Source organism: Salvelinus namaycush, chromosome 11 (genome assembly GCF_016432855.1).
Source record: "Salvelinus namaycush isolate Seneca chromosome 11, SaNama_1.0, whole genome shotgun sequence".
NCBI classification, from domain to species: Eukaryota; Metazoa; Chordata; class Actinopteri; order Salmoniformes; family Salmonidae; genus Salvelinus; species Salvelinus namaycush.
The window spans coordinates 8571586-8593858 of NC_052317.1; the positions used below are offsets into that span (position 1 = coordinate 8571586).

Genomic DNA, 22273 nt, shown 5'->3' on the forward strand with positions numbered 1-22273 from the left:
GATCGCAAAAGCAGCTGCCCACAGATTTGACAGCTCCGGTTAACGCTTGATCTGATGGAATCTAGACCTTATAGTTAGGTTAAATTATGGAAAACATAATGAAACCCAAGTTGGGTTGGTCAACAGTCTACTTCAAAGTCTGAAATACATTGTGGGCGTGGAGGACTTGGCTACACTTAACCCCAATTTTACAACAACCCTCCACAAGAGCGAGAACTTTCTGAGTTACGATATTGATAGTATAAAGACATTTTTAGTCAAATAAATATATTCATTTACCCCATGAGGATAACAAAAAGTTACCTGTAAGTAGCCTATCCCAACGTGTCAAATAAATGTAATAGCGTGCTCTTGCCTGAACAGTGCAGCTGCCTAAGCCTATAACATCATTATCATTATTATTACCCCCGGATTCACAGCTTATTCCAAGCATTGGAAGTGGAGATGTTGGGAAAACATTTTCTCTGGATTTATCTCCTTTCGGTGTCTTTGACGTTATTTCTCGCTGAAGAGCTGAAGAGGGATGGGCATAAACGACATGAAAATGATTCAGGTGAGGCACTTTTGCCTGTTTTCTGTTTTGATGAAGCTGGGATGCTTGCGCGTGTTGCTGAGTGAAAATATGTACTTTGAGTGCCTAGACTAGCTAGCCTACTCCGGGCAAGTAGTCACACCGTTTGCGCGTAAAATGGGCACATTTTTATTTTATTTAACCTTTATTTTATCAGGGAGTCATACTGAGACAAGGTCTCTTTTACAGATGAGCCCTGAATTACATAAATTACAGAAAATACATACAATATAAATACAACATGCTAGCAGAAAGAACAACATGGTCATAAAAAACGAACACATTCATCAGTAATAAGGTCCTCAATCAGCCTTCTGAATTGCCCTAGAGGCACCAAAACATCAAATTCATGAACATTTTGAAGATTGTTCCACAAATAAGGTTCAAGAAAACTTTAAGCTGATCTACCTAACTCAGTAGAGACCAAATTAATTTCCAGAGTTAGCCATCCTTGAAACCGGGTGTGGCAACTCCTATGTCTAAAGTTTAGTAAAGATGTTAGGTACTGTCAGTGGGAATTTTTGTAAAAGGGTTTTATAAATTAAAAACATTGCAATGTATCAACCTATGTGACATCAAAGAGGGCCAACCAACTTTTTGGTAGAGAATGCAGTGGTGAGTACTAAAATTGTCACCCATAATAAAGCACAGTGTACTATGATAAATTGCGTATGACTACTTTAATGAAGTGGCAGCTGTGTTCATATAGATGATGTTGCCATAGTCTAGGACCGATAGGAATGTTGACTAAATAATCTGCTATCTACTATTTAGCAGGAGGCATTACCTATTTCTATAGAAGCCCATTTTATATTCTCAGCTTCTTAAATAACTCATCAATATTATTATTATTATTTAAAACAGCTTTTCATCTATCCAGATGTCCATACAGATGCCTTCTGAAAGTATTCAGCCCTCGTTACTTTTTCCACGTTTTCTTGTGTTACAGCCTTAATTTAAAATTGATTAAATTGGGATTTTTGGTCACTGGCCTACACACAATACCCCATAATGTAAAAGTGGAATTATGTTTTTAGACATTTTTACTAATTCATTTCATTCATTTGAAATGCCTTGAGTCAATAAGTATTCAACCCCTTATTCAAGCCTGAATAAGTTCAGAAGTAAAAACGTGCCTAACAAGTCACATAATAAGTTGCATGGACTCACTGTGTGCAATAATATCGTTTAACATAATTTTTTTATGAGTATGTAAGCAGTCAATTTCAAACACAAAGACCGGAGAGGTGTTCCAATGCCTTGCAAAGAAGGGAACCTATTGGTAGATTGTAAAAAAAAAAAATCAGACATTGAATATCCCTTTGAGCATGGTGAAGTTATAAATTACACTTTGGATGGTGTAGTCAATACACCCAGTCACTACAAAGATACAGGCGTCCTTCCTAACTCACTTGCCGGAGTGAGGAAGGAAACCGCTCAGGGATTTCACCATGAGGCCAATGGTAAAAACAGTTACTGAGTTTAATGGCTGTGATAGGATAAAACTGAGGATGAATCAACAACATTGTAGTTACTCCACAATACTAACATAATTGACAGAGTGAAAAAAACAACATGCATCCTGTTTGCAACAAGGCACTAAAGCAATGCCGCAAAGAATTTGGTAAAGCAATTAACCTTTTGTCCTGAATACAAAGTGTTATATTTGGGGCAAATCCAATACAACACATTACTGAGTACCACTCTGCATATTTTCAAGCATAGTGGTGGCTGAATCATGTTATGTGTATGCATGTAATTGTTAAGGACTGAGGAGTTTTTCAGGATAAAAAATAAACAAAAATGGAGCACAGGCAAAATCCTGGAGGAAAACCTTGTTCAGTCTGCTTTCCACCAGACACTGGGAGATGAATTCACCTGTCAGCAGGACAATAACCTAAGACACAAGGCCAAATATACACTGGAGTTGCTTAGTTTGGTGGAGGAGGAATAATGGTCTGGGGCTGTTTTTCATGGTTCAGGCTAGGTTCCTTAGTTCCAGTGACAGCATACAATGGCATTCTAGACAATTCTGTGCTTCCAACTTTGTGCCAACAGTTTGGGGAAGAGGAAGGCCCTTTCCTGTTTCAGCATGACAATGCCTCCATGCACAAAGCGAGGTCGATACAGAAATATTTTGTCGAGATTGGTGTGGAAGAACTTGACCGGCATGCACAGACCCCTGACCTCAACCCCATCAAACACCTTTGGGATAAATTGGAATGCCAACTGCGAGCCAGGCCTAATTGGCCAACATCAGTGCCCGACCTCATAAATGCTTGTGGCTGAATGGAAGAAAGTTCCCGCAGCAATGTTCCAACATCTAGTGGAAAGCCTTCCCAGAAGAGTGGAGGCTGTTATAGCAGCAAAGGGGGGACCAACTCCATATTAATTCTCATGATTTTGGAATGAGAATTTCGACGAGCAGGTGTTCACAAACTTTTGGTCATGTAGTATATTTGTAAGCAGGGACACGATCAATATGGACACCATCCAATGTGCATATGCTTAAATCATCATACTTTTAGCTGCATTCAATACTAATTTCAGGTCAAGAAAGTTTTTCTGTAATACGATGAAGGCAGACTGTAGTTCAGATAGAGCCTGGTCAACCGTGGGGGCAGTAGCACAAACAACAGTATCATCGGCATACAAGTGCAGGTTACAATTTTTTACAGACAAGTCGATATTGTTAATGTAAACAGTAAAAACTACAGGACCCAGAATCAACCCCTGCGGGACACCTTTCGTAATATCCAGGAAACCTGATTTTAGATACACATTGAGTTCTATCTGTCAAGTTATTTTGAAACCAGTTACTATATATACAGTTGAAGTCGGAAGTTTACATACACCTTAGCCAAATACATTTAAACTCAGTTTTTCACAATTCCTGACATTTAATTCAAGTAAAAATTCCCAGTCTTAGGTCAGTTAGGATCACCACTTAATTTAAGAATGTGAAATGTCAGAATAATAGTTGAGAGAATGATTTTATTTCAGCTTTTATGTCTTTCATCACATTCCCAGTGGGTCAGAAGTTTACATACACTCAATCAGTATTTGGTAGCATTGCCTTTAAATTATTTAACTTGGGTCAAACGTTTCGGGTAGCCTTCCACAAGCTTCCCACAAAAAGTTGAGTGAATTTTGGCCCATTCCTCCTGACAGAGCTGGACAGACACTGAGTCCGGTTTGTATGCCTCCTTGCTCGCACATGCTTTTTCAGTTCTGACCACAAAATATCTATACGATTGAGGGCAAGGCTTTGTGATGGACACTCCAGTGCCTTGACTTTGTTGTCAAAAAAGGCACATGACAACCCGCTTGGAGTTTGCCAAAAGGCACCTAAAGACTCTCAGACCATGAGAAACAAGATTCTCTGGTCTGATGAAACCAAGATTGAGCACTTTGGCATGAATGCCAAGCATATGTCTGGAGGAAACCTGGCACCATCCCTACGGTGAAGCATGGTGGTGGCAGCATTATGCTATGGGGATGTTTTTCAGCGACAGGGACTGGGAGACAAGTAAGGATTGAGGGAAAGATGAACGGAGCAAAGTACAGAGAGATCCTTGATGAAAACATGCTCCAGAGCCCTCAGGACATCAGACTGGGGCGAAGGTTCACCTTCCAACAGGACAACAACCATAAACACACAGCCAAGACAAAGCAGGAGTGGCTTCGGGACAAGTCTCTTAATGTCCTTGAGTGGACCAGCCAAAGCCCGGACTTGAACCCAATCAAACATCTCTGGAGAGACCTGACAATAGCTATACAGCAACGCTCCCCAACCAACCTGACAGAGCTTGAGAGGATCTGCAGAGAAGATTGGGAGAAACTCCCCAAATACAGGCGTGCCAAGCTTGTAGCGTAATATCCAAGAAGACTCATTGCTGTAATCACTGCCAAAAGGTGCTTCAACAAAGTACTGAGTAAAGGGTCTGAATTCTTATGTAAATGTGATATTTTATATTTGTATTTTTAATACATTTGCTAAGATTACTACAAACCTGTTTTTGCTTTGTCATTATGGGGTATTGTGTGTAGATTGGTGAAAAAACAAACAAATTAATCAATTTTAGAATAAGGCTGTAACGTAACTGTTTTTTCTTTGTCGTTATGGGGTATTGTGTGTAGATTGATGAAAAAACTAACAAATTAATATATTTTAGAATAAGGCTGTAATGTAACAAAATGTGGAAAAAGTTTAGGGGTCTGAATACTTTCCGAAGACACTGTATATATATATATATATATTATATCCATTATTTCATTGTGAATAAAAAAAACATCAGCTGGCGTACACCCAGAAAAATTATTTTATGCGGAGGTGCTGACTAATAGCGAATAAACTATACAAATAAAGAGAGTCGCACACACTATAAATGAAAATAATATTGATGAGATTAAATAGTAGTGATGAGCGATTAGTGCTTTTTGAGGTTGGTTTGATTTCAGTTCGATTAATAAATTATCAAAGTAATCGAATATTTTTTGAAACAATAAATGCACCATGCATTATGTGGGTTGAATGCTGTAACAACACAGAATAAAATAATTAATACAAGTTCTGTGATGTTAGTGATTGACCATTTATTAACCATAATTTATTCACATGACTTTAATAAAATATTTCAGTTGTTGTGTTTATTACATTTGTTTAATTTATGACTTTATTATTTCATTCCAAGTCATCATCTCATCTCTATAGAGCTGCTGCCTGTGCTGTCTGACAAAATCACTATTTTAGTAGTTCTTCACAGTAAATAAGGCATGCTTTTATGGCTGCTGAATACCAACAATCAAACATTTAGATCATGTATTTTCATGTAGAGACACCTCACATGCCAACTGCTCACGAATCGTTGTCCCTCTTGCACATTCTCCTCTTGAACATTCATCTCTCTTTTATGTAGCAGGCATAAAAGAAACACAGACCAGACAAATAGGCGTACAAGGGATTATGGTCATTGTAGTTAATTACCACATTTAAAGCAGAATATTGGCCTGTTGGAAACTACATCACACAGTTCGGGCTTGATCGGACTTATCTCTAGAGAAACTGCCACTGCGCACCTCAGCTCACAGAAAAAAACCTAAGGAAATAGAATAATTGAACCCACATCGTTCAATTAGTCGCCGAAATTGCAGTTAATGCTCAGCACTATTAAATAGAAATGCGATTTTTACAATCCACTTATCATCATTATAAAATACACCCGACCATGCATGCAGTTCCCACCATGTAGACTAATAAAATTGTAATGGCTGTGCATAACATATGGAATGGAATCAGTAGAGGCTGGTGGGAGGAGCTATAGGAGGACGCGCTCATTGTAATAGCTGGAATGAAAGAAATGAAATGGTATCAAACAGATCAAACATATGGAAACCACATATTTGACTCCGTTCTATTGATTCCATTCCAGCCATTACAATGATTCCGTCCTCCTATAGCTCCTCCCACCATCCGCCACTGAATGGGATACCTTTTGTATAGCCTACCTTTATTACTAAAACTGTAATGAAAATCAAATTATTGTCATTCATGTCCCATACATAGCCTACTTCTAAATTGCTCCCATTTTCCTTTGTGACCACAAACAACTTCAAGGACTGGACAAAATACAATACTGCTTTTAACGTTCAATATCACATTTACATTTCAAGTTCAATATGGCTTGTAAAGGTGGTCTTCTTCTTCTTTGGTATTATGTCGGTCTGCAAACAAATGTCATAGGTGCATGCCGCCACCTTCTGCATTGGCTGTGTGTCAGCCTACTATTTTGTAGTTTGAATTCATTACACTTTGTGATAAAATTGCCCTACCAACTAACCCGACAACAATTAAAACCTCATCACTATTCCACTTCTTTGGCCCTTTCTGATCCTGCACCAGACCAGCAGCCTGGGAGGACGTGGCGCTATCGTTCTCTGCAGCTACCACCACAACATCTATCCTCATTACGTTCCATTCCTGCGGTACAGTTGACAACAATGGTCATGAATGTCAACAAAACAACCTTACAGAAGTGCATGTTTTTTTCCCATCACTCTCTATTGACCTTGGCCTTGTCACAGGATCCTTCACGCTGGACCCATCTTCCTCTACTACTATCTTCTACCTAGCAACCTCAACCTGCTTTTCTCTCACCGGACACTTGTGATCTGCAGCACCATGGGTACCCCTACAGTTTAAACATACAACTTTTCCCACTGATACTACACATTCCCTTGTCTCATGTCCTCCGAAACACTTCTCATATCTAGGAATCTCCCTCTTACACACTGCTGCCACATGACCATAAGCTTGATAAATAAAACACCGTAATGGGTTCGGGACAAAAGCTTTCACGGGATAACTGACACATCCTAACTTGAGTTTATCTAGTAAAAACTCTGCATCCAAACTCAGTAATACAGAGAGTTTCTTCTCTGTTTCACCACACTCTCCACTGGGTCTGCATCGCACCAAACGCCAGGCGTCACAGACACCTGGAATCTTCAATTTCAGTTGACCCTCCTCAACACTTAATGCCACGCCAGTTATCACTCCTTTCAATGGCGCCATACTCCAGGGTGCGGAGCGACCTTTAGACGGCAGAAACGCAAAAACTCGACACGATTCCACTTCGAGTCACTTTCACCGACCCAACATTCCCCAACCTCTTCTCCACCCAACCTGACACCACATATGGATCAGCCATGTTCCCTTTTTCTTCTGCAGCACTCCATATTAATCTTAATATGTTCCACTCTCTTCTTTTTTTCCCTGCCTGCCTTCTTACCGACCTCAATGGGTTCCCTTGATTCCATCTTCAAGTCCAACAACCATTCGGGCGTACCCGCCATCTTGGAACTCCGCCGAGACAGCCCAAACTTTTAAAGGTCAGTGATGTTCAAGGAAGGGAAACAAGGAAAGTAAGTAATTGAAGACCACAGTCCACAGTGTCTCATGAGAGAAGGTGACATCATGTCAGTGGATAGAAGGAATTGCGAGCCTGAGCTCTTAACGAAAACACCAGATTCATTCATACCTCTTTATTTCCGAGACTTTAAACGCCCACACCAGTAAAAATCCACTTGTCTAGCTGAAAGACGGTGGCCAGAGCTTACCCATGATGTTGCACAACGATGTAAGGCAATAAGTCATCGTTTTAGTCAAAGTATGGTATATTTGGTCTTGAAGTGACAAACCGAACTGCCCGCTTCGTGAAAATTAGTGTAAATTCTTCTTAGCCTACGTTGCGTTTCAGGGCTGGGTTTTGTTTTGAATGGTACCATCCACCAGCATGGCATTGTTAATTAATCAGAAACACCTGCAAATTTCACGAGTCGGGACTGAGCTGAGCAATATAATAGATTTGCCCTTCATTACGCACACCTGTCACCATCATTACGAGCAGCTGCTCAATATTGCACTCACCTGGACTCCATTACTTTGTTGATTTACCCCCTCTATATCTGTTTGTTCCCTATGTCAGCATTTTTCCCCTGTCCGTTATTTATTAAATGTTCACTCCCTGTACTTTCTTCTCATCTCTAGCGTCTGTCCTTACAGAATGCTGACACCACTAAAGGAAGCATCAGGGAGGTGCCTCAGCTAGCTTGTCAGGCTTCCACGCCTTAGCTGGTTCGAGAGGTCTTCTTGCCTCGGTTGGCTCGGCAGGCGCCCACCCCATGTCATGCTTCAGGCGGCCCATCAGGCTCCCACGCCTCAGCCGGTTCGTCTGGCTCCCACGCCTCAGCGGGATTGTCAGGCTCCCACGCCTCTGCCGGCTCGTCTGGCTTCTACGCCTCAGCCAGATTGTCCAGCGGCCATGCCTCGGCCGGCCCATCCGGCTCGCCCAGGTGGGACGGCGGGTGGCGCCCCTAGAGGGGGGGGTACTGTCGCGCCTGCTCCCCCTCTCTGGCGCTCGAGGGCGCCAGGCTGTCCTTCATTACACACATCTGTCATCATCATTACACGCAGCTGCGCAATATTGAACTCCATTACTTTTTGAACACTGTCTGCACCTCAGTTTGATCCCTGTGTCAGCGTTGATGTCATTATTTTGCCCCTGTCCAGACACTGTTCCTGTTCTGTTTCATGTCCGTTGTTGTTGTCCATGTCCATTTTTGTTGTCCATGTCCGTTGTTGTTGTTCATGTCCGTTGCCCCCGTAAAAGGAGATTCCACAAACTTTTTTATCTATTTTGTGCTGTTGTTACATCAAGTTTTGGTGTTTCGTGTGAAATGGGTTCAGGGTGTTGTTACAAATACTTTGTAACAACACCCTTTGTGGCTTGCATCATGAGCAAAGTCATTGTAGCCTATCATTCCACTTCCCCTAGCTGTGAGAACCATGCTATCCATATTACCGGAGCTTCATCTTATTCTTTCTATTTCTATGGCGGATTCGCAGCTGCAATTTATGGAAGATGACAAAACTTTGAAGATAACAATAGTTGGCAAAGTCAATGATACTGGTTTCCCCTATCCATCTGTGGCGAAGTTTTCCCTACATGCTTATGAGAAATCCAGCTGCAGAACCAGCCATAGGCTTGCTGGCTAATCTTTTGAATAAGGTGTAGCAACAACAGATAACATTAGTTGGCTAGATAAGGTTAGCATGCTAGCTAGCTACACTGACAGCTGTCAGTGGCCTACTTGTTGTTATTTCTACACTCCACAACATTCCCACCCCCAATTCGTGAATATGTACAGTGAGCACCATAATTCATTGGACAGTGACCATTTTTTTGTTATTTTGGTTCTGTACTCTAACACTTTGAGTTTGAAAGGATACAATGACAATGAGGGTGAAGTGCACTGTCAGCTTTTTACAGTTTGCTAAAAAGCACCTAAAAGAGCCCCAAGACTTCTGGAAAAAAGTATTGTGGACAGATGAGACAAAGATTAACATGTACCCGAGTGATGGAAAGAGGAAAGTGTGGAGAGAAAAAAGACATGCCCATGATCCAAAGCATACCACCTCATCCGTGAAACATGGTGGAGGGGGTGTTATGGCTTGGGCCAGTAATGGCTGCCAGTGGAACAGGCTCACTTGTCTTCATCGATGATGTGACTGCAGACAGAAGTAGAACAATGAATTCTGAAGTCTACAGAAATATTTTATCTGCTCAGATAAAACCAAATGCCTCAAAACTCATTGGTCGGCACCATCATCATGATGGCCAAAAAGTGGAAAATCCTTGACTGGCCGAGTCAATCACCAGATCTGAATCAAATTGAACATGCATTTTACATGCTGAAGAAGAGACTGAGGGGAATAAGTCCCCGAAACAAGCAGGAACTGAAGATGGCTGCAGTACAGGCCTGGTAGAGCATCACCCGGGAAGATACCCAGCGTCTGGTGATGTCGATGCATCGCAGACTTCAAGCAGTCATTGCATGCAAGGGATATGTGACCAAATATTTTAACAATGATTACTTTATTCTACATTATGTCAAACTGTCCAATGTTTTTTGATGCTCGAAAATGGGAGGAGGACTATGTACAAAAGCTTCTATAATTTCTAAACGGTTCATCCGATATGTATGAAAATACCCTCAAATTAAAGCGAACGGTCTGCACTTCACCCTCATTGTCATTGTATCCTTTCAAACTAAAAGTGCTAGAGTACAGAACCAAAATAATGGGCACTGTCCAATGAATTATGGTGCTCACTGTATAAGCAGCGTGCGTTCTTCTTCGGAGGTGGAACCTGAAGGACAATTTCTGCTATAGAACAGGAATTACGTTGAAATAGGGGCCGCATTGCCCTCTGGTGGGGGCCTTTAAGCCATCAGCATATGAGTTATTGCATCTGAGTTTGTTTAAAAGAGATGAAATCTCTAAAAACAGTCGATGGTTTGGAAGCCTTCTGGGGACAAAGTCTCCATTGAGTTTATGAATCAGGGTTGGTTTACTTTGGCAAGATATGTGCACATAATTATTTGATTAATTTGTCATTAACAATAACATCCAGATGGCCATTTAGTTCTCTTTGTGCTTTGGGATTTTTGGCTCATGATAGGAGGAAATATTAAGATGCAATGATGTATGATAGCGCTGTACTGTCTCGTATCATAAAGCATAGCAAATTGTGATCGTCTACATACAACATTCTAGCAGTCATAAATAACAAGTACCATTCATCCCAAGGTTGGACTGAGAAGTGAAACTTTTTCCTCCAGCCTCCACCACCTGATGCTGTGTATGTACTGCATCAGATGACCTCTTTATGACGGAACTATTTTGGCATTAAGACATTTAGAGTAAAAGGTTGCATTCTTAAAGGGATAGTTCACCTGAATTACAAATATACTTCATAATATGGATTCATGCAGGGTCGGACTGGGACCAGAAATCAGCTGGGCATTTCTGCACACCAGACAATTATTTTTTGATGTGTAAGGAAAAAACACCAGGAAACGTTACACACTTTTATTAATGGGCAGTTCTACTGAACAACTTGCACAGACGTTCTCAGGACCTTTTCAAATGTCCAAAATCACCTGGTCTAATGCATCCTTGTTTCATATTTCCAACTATAGTTTGGAGCCAAGGGAAACCCAGGAGACTGTTTGCCAGGAGAAAGATTTCACCCCATCAGGGACAACACTGTGTTGCAGTAAGTTGTACATATTGTATTTTTTTAAATGTAACCTTTGTTTAACGAGGCAAGTCAGTTAAGAACAAATTCTTGTTTACAATGACGGCCTAGGAGCAGTGGGTTAACTGCCTTGTTCAGGGGCAGAACAACATATTCTTACCTTGTCAGCTCAAGGATTTGATCTAGCAACCTTTCGGTTCCTGTCCCAACGCTCTAACCACTAGGCTACCTGCCGACCCTAAATCTCTACCCCCTTTAAAACTATAGCAGGAACAATGTACTAAATCATGGTTAAAGAGGTTGAGAGGACAAACTGTGTGGCTCAGTTGGTATAGCATGGCACCTGCAATGCCAGGGTTGGGGGTTTGATTCCCATGGGGGACCAGTATGAAAATGTATGCACTCACTACTGTAAATTTCTCTAGATAAGTCTCTGGTAACTGTCAAGGACCGGAACTTTTTAAGTAGAATAATTACTGTAGGAAGAAATTAATTGTCTGGATATAAACATGAATTACTTCCCTTAGTCATTAACTAACTTCGCAATCATCTATGGGAGTTTTTCCTTATGAGAGTCAGACGAGAGGCTACTGTGACAGCTGAAATCGTAATAGTGATTTAGCTGTAACTATAGTTGTGTAAATTACAGTATTGTAAGGCTGACGGTAAAAAATATGGATCCATCGACACTGCAACTTAGACTCAAGGTTTAATCAGTGTGTTGTAACATCTTTCAGGGGACAAATAAAATAAAAGGTCAAATCATATGAGCAGAGAGCGAGGCACAAGAGGCGTGGCCTCAAATCCCACTGCTGGCACCAAATGTAAGGCAGACTAAAGAATAGATCCATGGACACGGTGACTTCAATATTACACTCATGGGGACAAATAAAATGAAAGAGCGAAACACCTGGCACGAACTCTAAACTGAACAACTCCCAGCAAACCCTGTTCTTTATACTAGAGCCAGAGCATTCGCTATCAAAAATAAAAGTCTCACAATACAGGTCCCCCAGTAATAATGCCTCAATTACTGATATGGGGTGTTCAAACGTATTTCCCCCTGTGGGTGATGTTTCAGAAACACAAGCCTGAGCCTGCAGCTCCTGCCCGGCGGTGTGGTCGCCTGATGGAGAGCTGTCTCTATCATACCTCCTGCTGTGACCCCTGCGCCTCTTGCCGCTGTCGCCTCTTCAACACCGTCTGCCACTGCTTGAGACTGGGCCTGCACTGTCCCAAGAAGACCTAGACACACACACACACAGACACCCATTCACCACATATATATACACGCACACGCACGCACACACACACACACACACAACCATTCACCACATACACACACACACACACACACACACACACAACTACCACTGAACTGTCCCCAAGAAGACCCCCTACAGGCAAACACACATACTACACACACTCACACAAACACATACACTGAGTGTACAAACATTAGGAACACCTGCTCCTGCTCTTTCCATGACATAGACTGGAAAGGTAAATTCAGGTGAAAGATAGGATCCATTGTTGATGTAATTTGTTAAATCCATTTCAATCAGTGTAGATGAAGTGGAGGAGACGGGTTAAAGATGGATTTTTAAGCCTTGAGACAATTGAGACATGGATTGTGTATGTGTACCATTCGGAGGGTGAATGGTCAAGACAAAAGATTTGTGCCTTTGAACGGGGTATGATAGTAGTTGCCAGGCGCACCGGTTTGAGTGTGTCAAGAACTGCAACGCTGCTGGGTTTTTTAACTTTCAATAGTTTCCTGTGTGTATCAAGAATGGTCCACCACGCAAAGGACATCCAGCCAACTGGACACAACTGTGGGAAGCATTAGAGTCAACATGGGCCAGCATCCCTGTGGAACGCTTGCTACACCTTGTAGAGTCCACGCCCCGAAGAATTGAGGCTGTTCTGAGGTCAAAAGGGGTGCAACTCAATATTAGGAAGGTGTTCCTAATGTTTTGTACACTCAGTGTATCTCTCTCATAGAGACTGGAAGAGATCACACAGAGTGACTTACTTCACAGATATTCATGCAAAATTAATTTAGACCTCATGAATGACAGATTACATATTGTAAGGCCCACAATCATTTCCATGCGTGTGTCTAGACGTTGTACGAATTCATTGTGGGCGTGAAACAGTATATGTTTCATGTCCTTTCCTACATAACTATATTAATTCTGCTTTTGTATAACTGTGCACCTCTGCTAGATTCTGGGTCATGTTGATCCAATGCTAACCACAAAAAAAGAAAACATAAACTTGTGACAAACATCCTCTCCATATTTTTTCTCTTGAATATTTGTTAGCCTCACTCATCCTCTTCGTATTGCTATTCTCACCAGTTATCCCTGCTGGCAAAAAATATTGCTCTCTGCTCAATAATAGCTTTTGCCGCTGTGGTCACATACATTTTTAAATGACTAGCAAACTCCCCGGTGGATTAAGGTGGATAAGAGGTAGTGAGGAAAATAACAGTTCAGAATGCAGACAATGAGTAGTAATGAAGGATAACAACCCACAGAAATGTGTTCCGAGTGAACATAACAACCCCGAACACACCTCAACAGAACCCTGGAATGGTTTGGGAAGAAATGCCGGACTGTTCTGGAGTGGCCAGGGAAGACACCAGATCTGACTCACATCCATAACATATGGCGAGAGCTGACAACAGCAGTTGGTGGAGGGCACCCTGTAGCAACTGATAATGTAGTAACTGCCAATAATGTAATAGTTGCTAATAATGTAATACATTGCCTATAGTTAAATAAGTGTGCTGAAAGTATTACGTGATGAAGTTTCTGCACATAACGTAATAATACAATTATTATGACATTATGCGTTAATTATAAAGTGGTTAAGAAAACTGCAATAATGTAATAACTAAAATCACTCTTTCTTTAATGGCATGCCTATTAAGTGTCACACACTTGAGGAACACTTCGTTTTTTAGTTTTTATTTGCACCAAAGAAAACAAGGGATAGACAACAATACAGATAAAAACTAAATCAAACGGAAAAAACTGCAGGTGTGGTTGGAAGCCCACGGGCTTATATGAAAACCACACTTCAGGTTGTTTGCATTTGCATCTAGACTTGCAAGGGGGGGGGATACTATTGCACTTAAGTATTCACACCCCTGAGTCAATACATGTTAGAATCACCACATTTCTTGCATTAAACTCTGTAACTGTTTTAAAGTCACCATTGGCCTCATGGTGAACCCCATGAGTGGTTTCCTTCCTCTGAGTTTAGAAGGATGCCTGTGTCTTTGTAGTGACTGGGTGTATTGATACACCATCCAAGTTGTAATTAATAACTTCATTACAACTATGTACTCAAAGGAATACTTTTTTATTTTTACAATCTACCAATAGGTGCCCTTCTTTGCGAGGCAATGGAAAACCTCTCTGGTCTTTGTGGTTGAATTTTGTGTTTGAAATTCATTGCCCGACTGAGAGACCTTACAGATAATTGTATGTGTGGGGTACAGAGATGAGTCCTTACAACATACAACTTACAACTTAAGCACATTTTTACTCCTGAACTTATTTTGGCTTGCTATATCATTACCACATCTTACAGTACTTATACGCGGAACGAGACAGAGCTCGGTTTGTTGTTTTGGAAAGTTAGTTGTTTTGGAATGTTTTGAATGTCTATTGAAAACATTTGGCTACTAGCTACTTTTTGAGTTTGGATCCCGCGACATGGTTGGCATCAGTTGCTGGGACCACTACTATCTGTCGAGATCTGAGGAGTTGTTTGGCATAGCAGCTAGCCTCTCTGTGTCATGCCCTGACCTTAGTGAGGCTTTTTATGTCTCTATTTGGTTTGGTCAGGGTGTGATTTGGATGGGCATTCTATGTTCTGTTTTCTATGTTTTTGTATTTCTATGTTTTGGACGGGTATGGTTCTCAATCAGGGACAGCTGTCTATCGTTGTCTCTGATTGGGAATCATACTTAGGCAGCCTTTTCCCCTTTTGTCATTGTGGGAAGTTGTCTTTGTTATAGCCCTTGTAAGCTTCACGGTCGTTTTTGTTATTTATTGTTTTGTTGGCGACATTTGAACAAATAAAAGAAAATGTACGCTCACCACGCTGCACCTTGGTCTTCCTTGAACGACGGCCGTGACACTCTGTCACAGGTTTGTCATTATTGATTGTTAACAATATTTTTCTCCACCTCTCCCACACTAACTTAACAAAATTGAAACTTGTAATGCTTTTCTTTCATAATTTTTTTTTATGCATGAGTACAATGGCTCACTGTTTGTTGTTGGCACTCCCTGCCTAAGATTACCGGTACCCACTTTGCGAATTAAGTAATCATTCAAATATTGGCAACATCAAATGTTTTTTTCATGAATAAGCCATCTGAGTTGATGAAAGATGGAGATCTAATTTAAAGTACTTCGTTTTTTTGATCTTGGCTCCATAATACAGTTTATTCTTATTTTTGTTTCTCATTTCTCAATTTGCAGTAAGTCTTAAGATAAGATTTGCAGCCAGACTTATTAGTCACTCCTTTTGCCCCATCTCTTTCAACCATACCGTTTTTCAATTCTTTATCAATCAAGCCTTAACAGTTCTAACAGTCCGTTTCTTAACAGGTGCATGCTTATCAATATTTGGAAGAAGCAATTTCATAAATGTATAAGGTGCAGCGTCTGGATGCTCCTCATTAATCACATCAGACCAACAAATATTTTTAACATCATCCACATAAGAGTCACCAGCAAAATCTCTTGTATGATCTCTTATACACGATTTTAGGCCCAGCTTTAGGAACTTTGTCTTGGAAGGATTTGGCAAAGGAAGGTTCAGTGATGCTTCAATGGTACCGGGATTCTGTATTACACAGAGCCATGAGTGCAGTGCATGGAGCTCCCTTCCATCTAATAAAGCACAAGTGAAAAGCAGACCTGGTTTCAAAAAAACAAATAAAGCAACACCTCACGGCACCACGCCGTACTGACATGTAAGTGTAACTGATAGACGCACACACGCACACACACTACATGTAAATGTTTTTAAATGTATGTAAATTGTGAAATATTTTGTCTGTAATGTCTTTTTCCTTATGTGTCGGACCCCAGTAAGACTAGCTCTCAACATTGGTGTCGGCTAATGGGGATCCTAATAAATCAAATCAAATAACAAAGTGGTTGAATACTTATTGACTCAAAACATTTCAGCTTGAAATTTTTTATTCATTTGTAAAAAATAATATATATATTTTTTTTAAATACATAATTCCACTTTGACATTATGGGGTATTGTGTGTTGACCAGTGACAAAACATCTCTATTTATCCATTTTAAATTCAGGCTGTAACACAACAAAATGGGTAGAAAAAAATTCCATCGGTGTGAATACCTTCTGAAGACACTGTAGAAAGGTACCATTATTATTAAGAGACAAGCTAATAGCAGAGCTACTGAGGCGAGAGTCCTGAGACAAAGTAGAAGAGCCTACTGAACGGGTCCACTCACAAGTAGTAGTTGAGCTAAACAAGCATGTAAAAAGGGAACCGTTTCAGCTGCCTACCAGGGGGAGATATTCAGGGACATAGCAGGGGCTAAATTCTTCTCAAGCTAGATGCCTCCTCAGGGTTTTGGCAGATCAATCTAGACAAGGAGAGTACTTTGTACTTTTGACACTCCTTTTTGGTAGGTACTCATTTAAAAGGCTCCCATTTGGTCTCACTTCAGCACCAGAAAGCTTTCATAGGACAGTCCAACAGATAGTGTGAGTGAGCCATGCACAAATATGGGGTCAGACCCTTGAATACACAACACAAGGTTGAAAGCAGCATTTGATCTAGCCAGAGCTAATGGGCTAAAGCTAAACGCAGACAAATGTGAATTCAGAAATAACCTTCTTGGGTGAAAACTAACATGTGAAGGTGTTCAGATAGACCCGAGCAAAGTGACAGCCATCAAGAACATACCACCGCTACCGACAAAGAGGGTGTACAAAGGTTCTTAGGTATGGTTAACTATGTGGGCAAATGTGTACCCAATCAGGCAACTCACACACTGATGAGAAGACTACTGTGTAAAACTATCGAGCGGTGTTGGAACAGTAATCACCAGAAAGAGTTTGAGGAGCTCAAGGCATTAATCATAAAGGCTCCAATACTGAGGTTCTACAGTGTGATGAAAAGTGCAAAACCTAAATCTCAGCAGATGCCTCTAAAGCAGGTTGAGGGGAAGTGTTGTTACAGCAGTATGGCACTAGATGGCGCCCAGTCGCATATGCCTCAAGGGCTCTGCTCAGATTGAGAAAGAGGCATTGTGACTGATGTATGCATGTGAGAAATTCCATTTGTTTATCTATGGTAAGACAGTGTGGGCCGAAACAGATCATAAACCTTTGGTTACTATTGCAAAGAAGGGTCTAGCATACACACCACCAAGGGTACATATACTGTTTCTGAAACTTCCGAAATATGACAGGCCACAGGCCAGGGAAGGAATTGTTGGTAGCAGACACATTGTCCAGAGCCTTTGACAGCTCAGAACCAACCCAGATATACGAGCAGGACCAGACCATACATGTAAACCTTATCAGAAAGAGTTGCTCAGTCTTAGATGAAATGTGGACAGTTATTTCACGTGCTGCTGCAGAAGATGAGTGTTTGCAAAAGGTGATTCAAGCCATAACATGCGGGTGGTCTCTACAAGCTATACCACACCCTTGATGTCAATACAGGGATGAGCTATCTGTACTTGATGGAATTCTGTTTAAGTGTTAAAAAATTGTGATACCAAGTGTTACAGAAAAACATACTGATCAAAATACACAAGGGCTATCTAGGCATGGAAAAGTCAAAACGACGTGTAAAAAAACGTGTTATTCTGGCCCAAGGTGAATGCTGATGTAGAGCAGACAATTGGAGTCTGTGAAACATGCCAGAAATACAGGTCAAAACAGAGCAAAGAGCCAATGTGGGTTGAGGAAAACAAGGTGTTGAAACCATGGGGCAAAGATCTCTTTGCACTTGACGGCAAGAACGATGTTCTACTGATGAACTATTACTCTCATTACCCAGAGAGCTTTGCTGAAGGACACTACTGCTAGTGCGGTGATAACTCACATCAGGTCATTCTTTGCTTGCCATGGAGTCGTAGAGGTAGTCCGTACGGGCGCCTCACAGTTCAGCAGTTCAGCTTTCAGTGATTTTGCTAAACTGAACGGGTTCAAACATGTCACATCCAGCCCACTGTACCCACAGTGCAATGGGTTAGTTGAGAAAGGTGCCAAAACAGTAAAACTACTGCTTAAGAAAGCTCTCGACTTGAGGACAGATCCGAGTCTGTCCTTTGTTAAACTAGAGGGCTACTCCACTAAAACATGGTCTGTCTCATGCAGAGCTCTTGTTCAACAGGAAACTCAAAACTAGGTTGCCAGTACTCCTAGAAACAGAGAAGGATGACAAGGTCATTCTTAACAAACAGAGAGAAAAGAGTGAACGGAAAAGGTACTATGACAAAGGGTCCACGGTGATCAGTGCACTCAGTTCAAATGATAGAGTAAAAATGCATGATGGTGAAACCTGAAGCGCTGAGGCGCGTGTGGTGAAAACAGTGGCAACCATACAGGAGAAATAGGAGACGCTTGTGACATGTACCTGAGAGTGAGCAAACAGACAGGCAAGGGAGTGACATTACAAGTCAGACAATGTCAAGCCCAGACACTTCTGTGTCAGACCCACCAGGGCAGCCTGTTGAAGTGAGACGGACAGGGAGAGAAGTAAAAGCACCTTAGAGGCTGATTGAGTAAGAGTACATTTGTTATTTGAAATGCAGTGTGTCACTATGCAAAGACTTGTAACCGGGATTTATAGTGAATTGTTATTGTTTTGTCTTATACGGAAAAGGCATATCTTGATAAGGGGGATATGGCATATTGTATCGGAGGTCGTACATCAGTTGGAGAGCGGGATATTCCAGCTCAATGCACTATACTGTATGGCTCCGGGTTAGCTTGAGTAAAGAATGACTTAAAGAGAAATTGTTTTCTTTAGTATTTCTTAGACAAGAAATTAAAACAGTTGTGCCTTTAGATTGAGAAAATGAACAACTAAGGAAGAGTTTTTCAATTCTCTCATTGTCTTCTCAAACCCCAAACCTCGGCCTGGTCTGTTTGGTCTGTTTCGCCAGCATTCCCAGAAGTCTCGTGATGTTGAGCCTCTGGGTTTAGAAGCTCTGTGGCTCTATTTTAGGCTGGCTTTAAGGCGGCACTAGTGTCAAACGCACGTTCGTGGCCAATTTTGACCCGTTAAAGCCAATGCTCTCTATTTTCAAACTTTTGCACAAAGATTCATAATTTACCCGTCTTATATCGGCTCACTTGCGCTCAGATGGGCGGGGTGGAAATATTTGAGTTGTGTCCTTAAAAACGTGATGCAAAGTGCTAATTTCAGGCAGCGCTGGTTGGGATATTTAAAACCAACCAAAAGCTGGTTGATGCGGTAACATGGTTGATTATGGAATGAATTTTGACAGCAGAAATGCAGCCTATCCAGCCATGACGCACACTGCCCGAAAGCACATGGAACAACAGTAATGTGCTTTTGGTGCCTGAATACTTCACATTTAGAAACATAAAATAATGTTTTTCCCATTCGGTTTTATTTGATTAAAAACCAAGCATAGCCTCCCCTCTCAATGAAGACTGTTTTTTTTGTCCTACTCAAGCTTATTCACCGAAGCTCTATTAAAAGATCAAGTTTGAGAGGAGTAAAACAGTGAGCTGACATTCCCTTTTTATCTACCTATTGTAGGCAGGCCTACATTATTTTAGCCATGCAGCTTCCGTTTTGGACGTGCATTAAACCCCCTCCTTGATGCAGGCTGCATGTATCCACGCCCATCATGATACGAGAGATGAGAACCTCTGTGAATACCAGTGAACCTCGTTTTTAAAAGTTATTTCCCTCTAAACAATTGCTTGTTTTCCGTTTCATATGTTCAAAACTCAAGCCCTCCGCAGGCTACCCTTTCCCTTAGGTCTACTGTAAGGAAGGCTGGTACAACAGCAATGCATTGTCTTTTTTTAACCTGACAATTTTATGATACCATTACATTTTACATGTATTTCTTTCTGTTGTTGTTTAAAAAAAATACAGATTGGTTTTAATAGAATTAAACGAAAACCAGCAAACTTATTAGAATTGTTCACCGCCCTGGTTTTATGGCGAGAACGTCCGTGGCGTGCCAACAATTCAACTTCTAGAAAAGTGTGAACGCGATCTGTAAGATGGTTCCAATGTGTTTATAAAACGTTGTAATCGGCAGCAGTTTAACAGAGTGGACATTCCCCCTTCCCCTTGATATTAGATCTTTATACAGCTCCTGTGAAAAGTTAGGATGAGTGAACAACCCTCCATAGTCTACATTGCCTTGTCTGTATTATACGCGCACGGGGAGCAATTATGGTGCCTGGAGCCTAACTGTATTGAGACATAGCCTATTTAAAACAATTTGTTTTATTATAATTTGATTGGAATTATACATCTTTTTAGGCCAATAGCCTAGTGAATTTAATCTTGCTTATTGACTACGTTTGGCATGTCCATGTCCAGACTGCAATTTACAGCAGGCGCCTATGTATTTATTTCCATATATGGGGCAGGCTATTTGAGGTCGATGTCCACGCCCCTGCAAAAATCGAATGAGCACAATGAGCACATGAAAGACCTTAAATACACAACTTGAATCAACCACATATTTAGCCCTGGAGCAGGTTATGATTGGTCAATGAGAGGCTAAGCCTCGACACACCCACAACTTGTTTATTCATCAAAACTCAGCACTTTCCAGCCAGCAACTGAGCCCATAATTATGGTTGTGAAAATAGCAACAATATTTCTGACACACCCCTAACCTATAGAGCTACCGCCAGCACTTAGATTTACAATTTGCTTTACGTTTGTTAAAATAGAGCCCCAAGTTTAACAAAAGTAAACCTTGAATTTGGAGGTTTTAAATATCACCCTGGTAGCCAAGTTGATCTATTTTAAGAAATGCCATTGGTTGGTGGATATAAAGTCTAAGATCTTTGATAGGCTGATGCGAAATATGTTACAGGAAATAAACACTGCCCCCTTGTCAGGTTAGCATAGAGCTAAATGTGCCAGGTTATGTAATGGGAACAGCTAACATGTAGCGTATTATCACGTGCAACAATGTTGACAATTTCAATTGGCTGATGCGCATTTTGAGATGGAGAAAAACTTTTTCTAACGTTCGCAAGTATAGACCCAAGATGTTCCCCTATTGTTTATGAAATTTCCATCAGACCTTCACACACGCACACACGCACACACACACACACACACACGCACGCACGCACGCACGCACGCACGCACGCACGCACGCACGCACGCACGCACGCACGCACACACACACACACACACACACACATACACACACACACACACACACACCTTACTTCTGTGGAAAATAAGCAAAGTGTTGTCTGATAGGCATGAGACACACACAGTCACACATGATTAAGTCCCTCAGTTGAGCACCTGATTCCCCTTTTTGTTCGAGCTGGTCTGACGTACGTTTTGGGTACGCTTTCATTCTATTAGTCACACATCCCTCTCCGAGGCTTCATTCACACTGTGATATATACATTCACCAAGGGGACAGAGACCCCGTGCTCCACACCATAACTCACCCACCCCCATTTACGTTAACGTTAAGATTTATTTACTCAAGATTTCTGTCAAATGGTGTCATCTGCTCCCTCAGGACGAATGCTAACTAGAGAACCCCGCGGATCTGTGTGTGTGGCTGGCATTTTGGCACAAAAAAAAATCCCATTGACAATGAAGTCCATGCATGTTTTATGGGAGAGGTTTATGAATCTAGAGGAGATGAATAATGTTCTCTTTTCTCCTTTCTGCTGTTGTTTAGCTTTGCGGTCAGAGGCCATTGTATGAGTTGTATGCTAATCGGCTGTCTGGTTGTGAAAACAGTGTTTTCCCCTTGATCGACCCCAGAGTTCACACGGGCCATTGGATTTATTTATTACTTCAGCACTGTGGATGTTTTTTGTTGTTCAG

General features: G+C 41.3%; 1 protein-coding gene across 1 annotated transcript; it reads left to right on the forward strand.

Moving 5' to 3' along the window:
• The first annotated feature begins 444 nt into the window (after positions 1 to 444).
• On the forward strand, positions 445 to 12421 carry LOC120055484 (agouti-signaling protein-like). Its single transcript, XM_039003347.1, has 3 exons — positions 445 to 553; positions 11114 to 11190; positions 12254 to 12421. Exons 1-3 carry the CDS (start codon positions 445 to 447, stop codon positions 12419 to 12421), a joined length of 354 nt encoding a protein of 117 aa, XP_038859275.1.
• The last annotated feature ends 9852 nt before the right edge of the window (positions 12422 to 22273 follow it).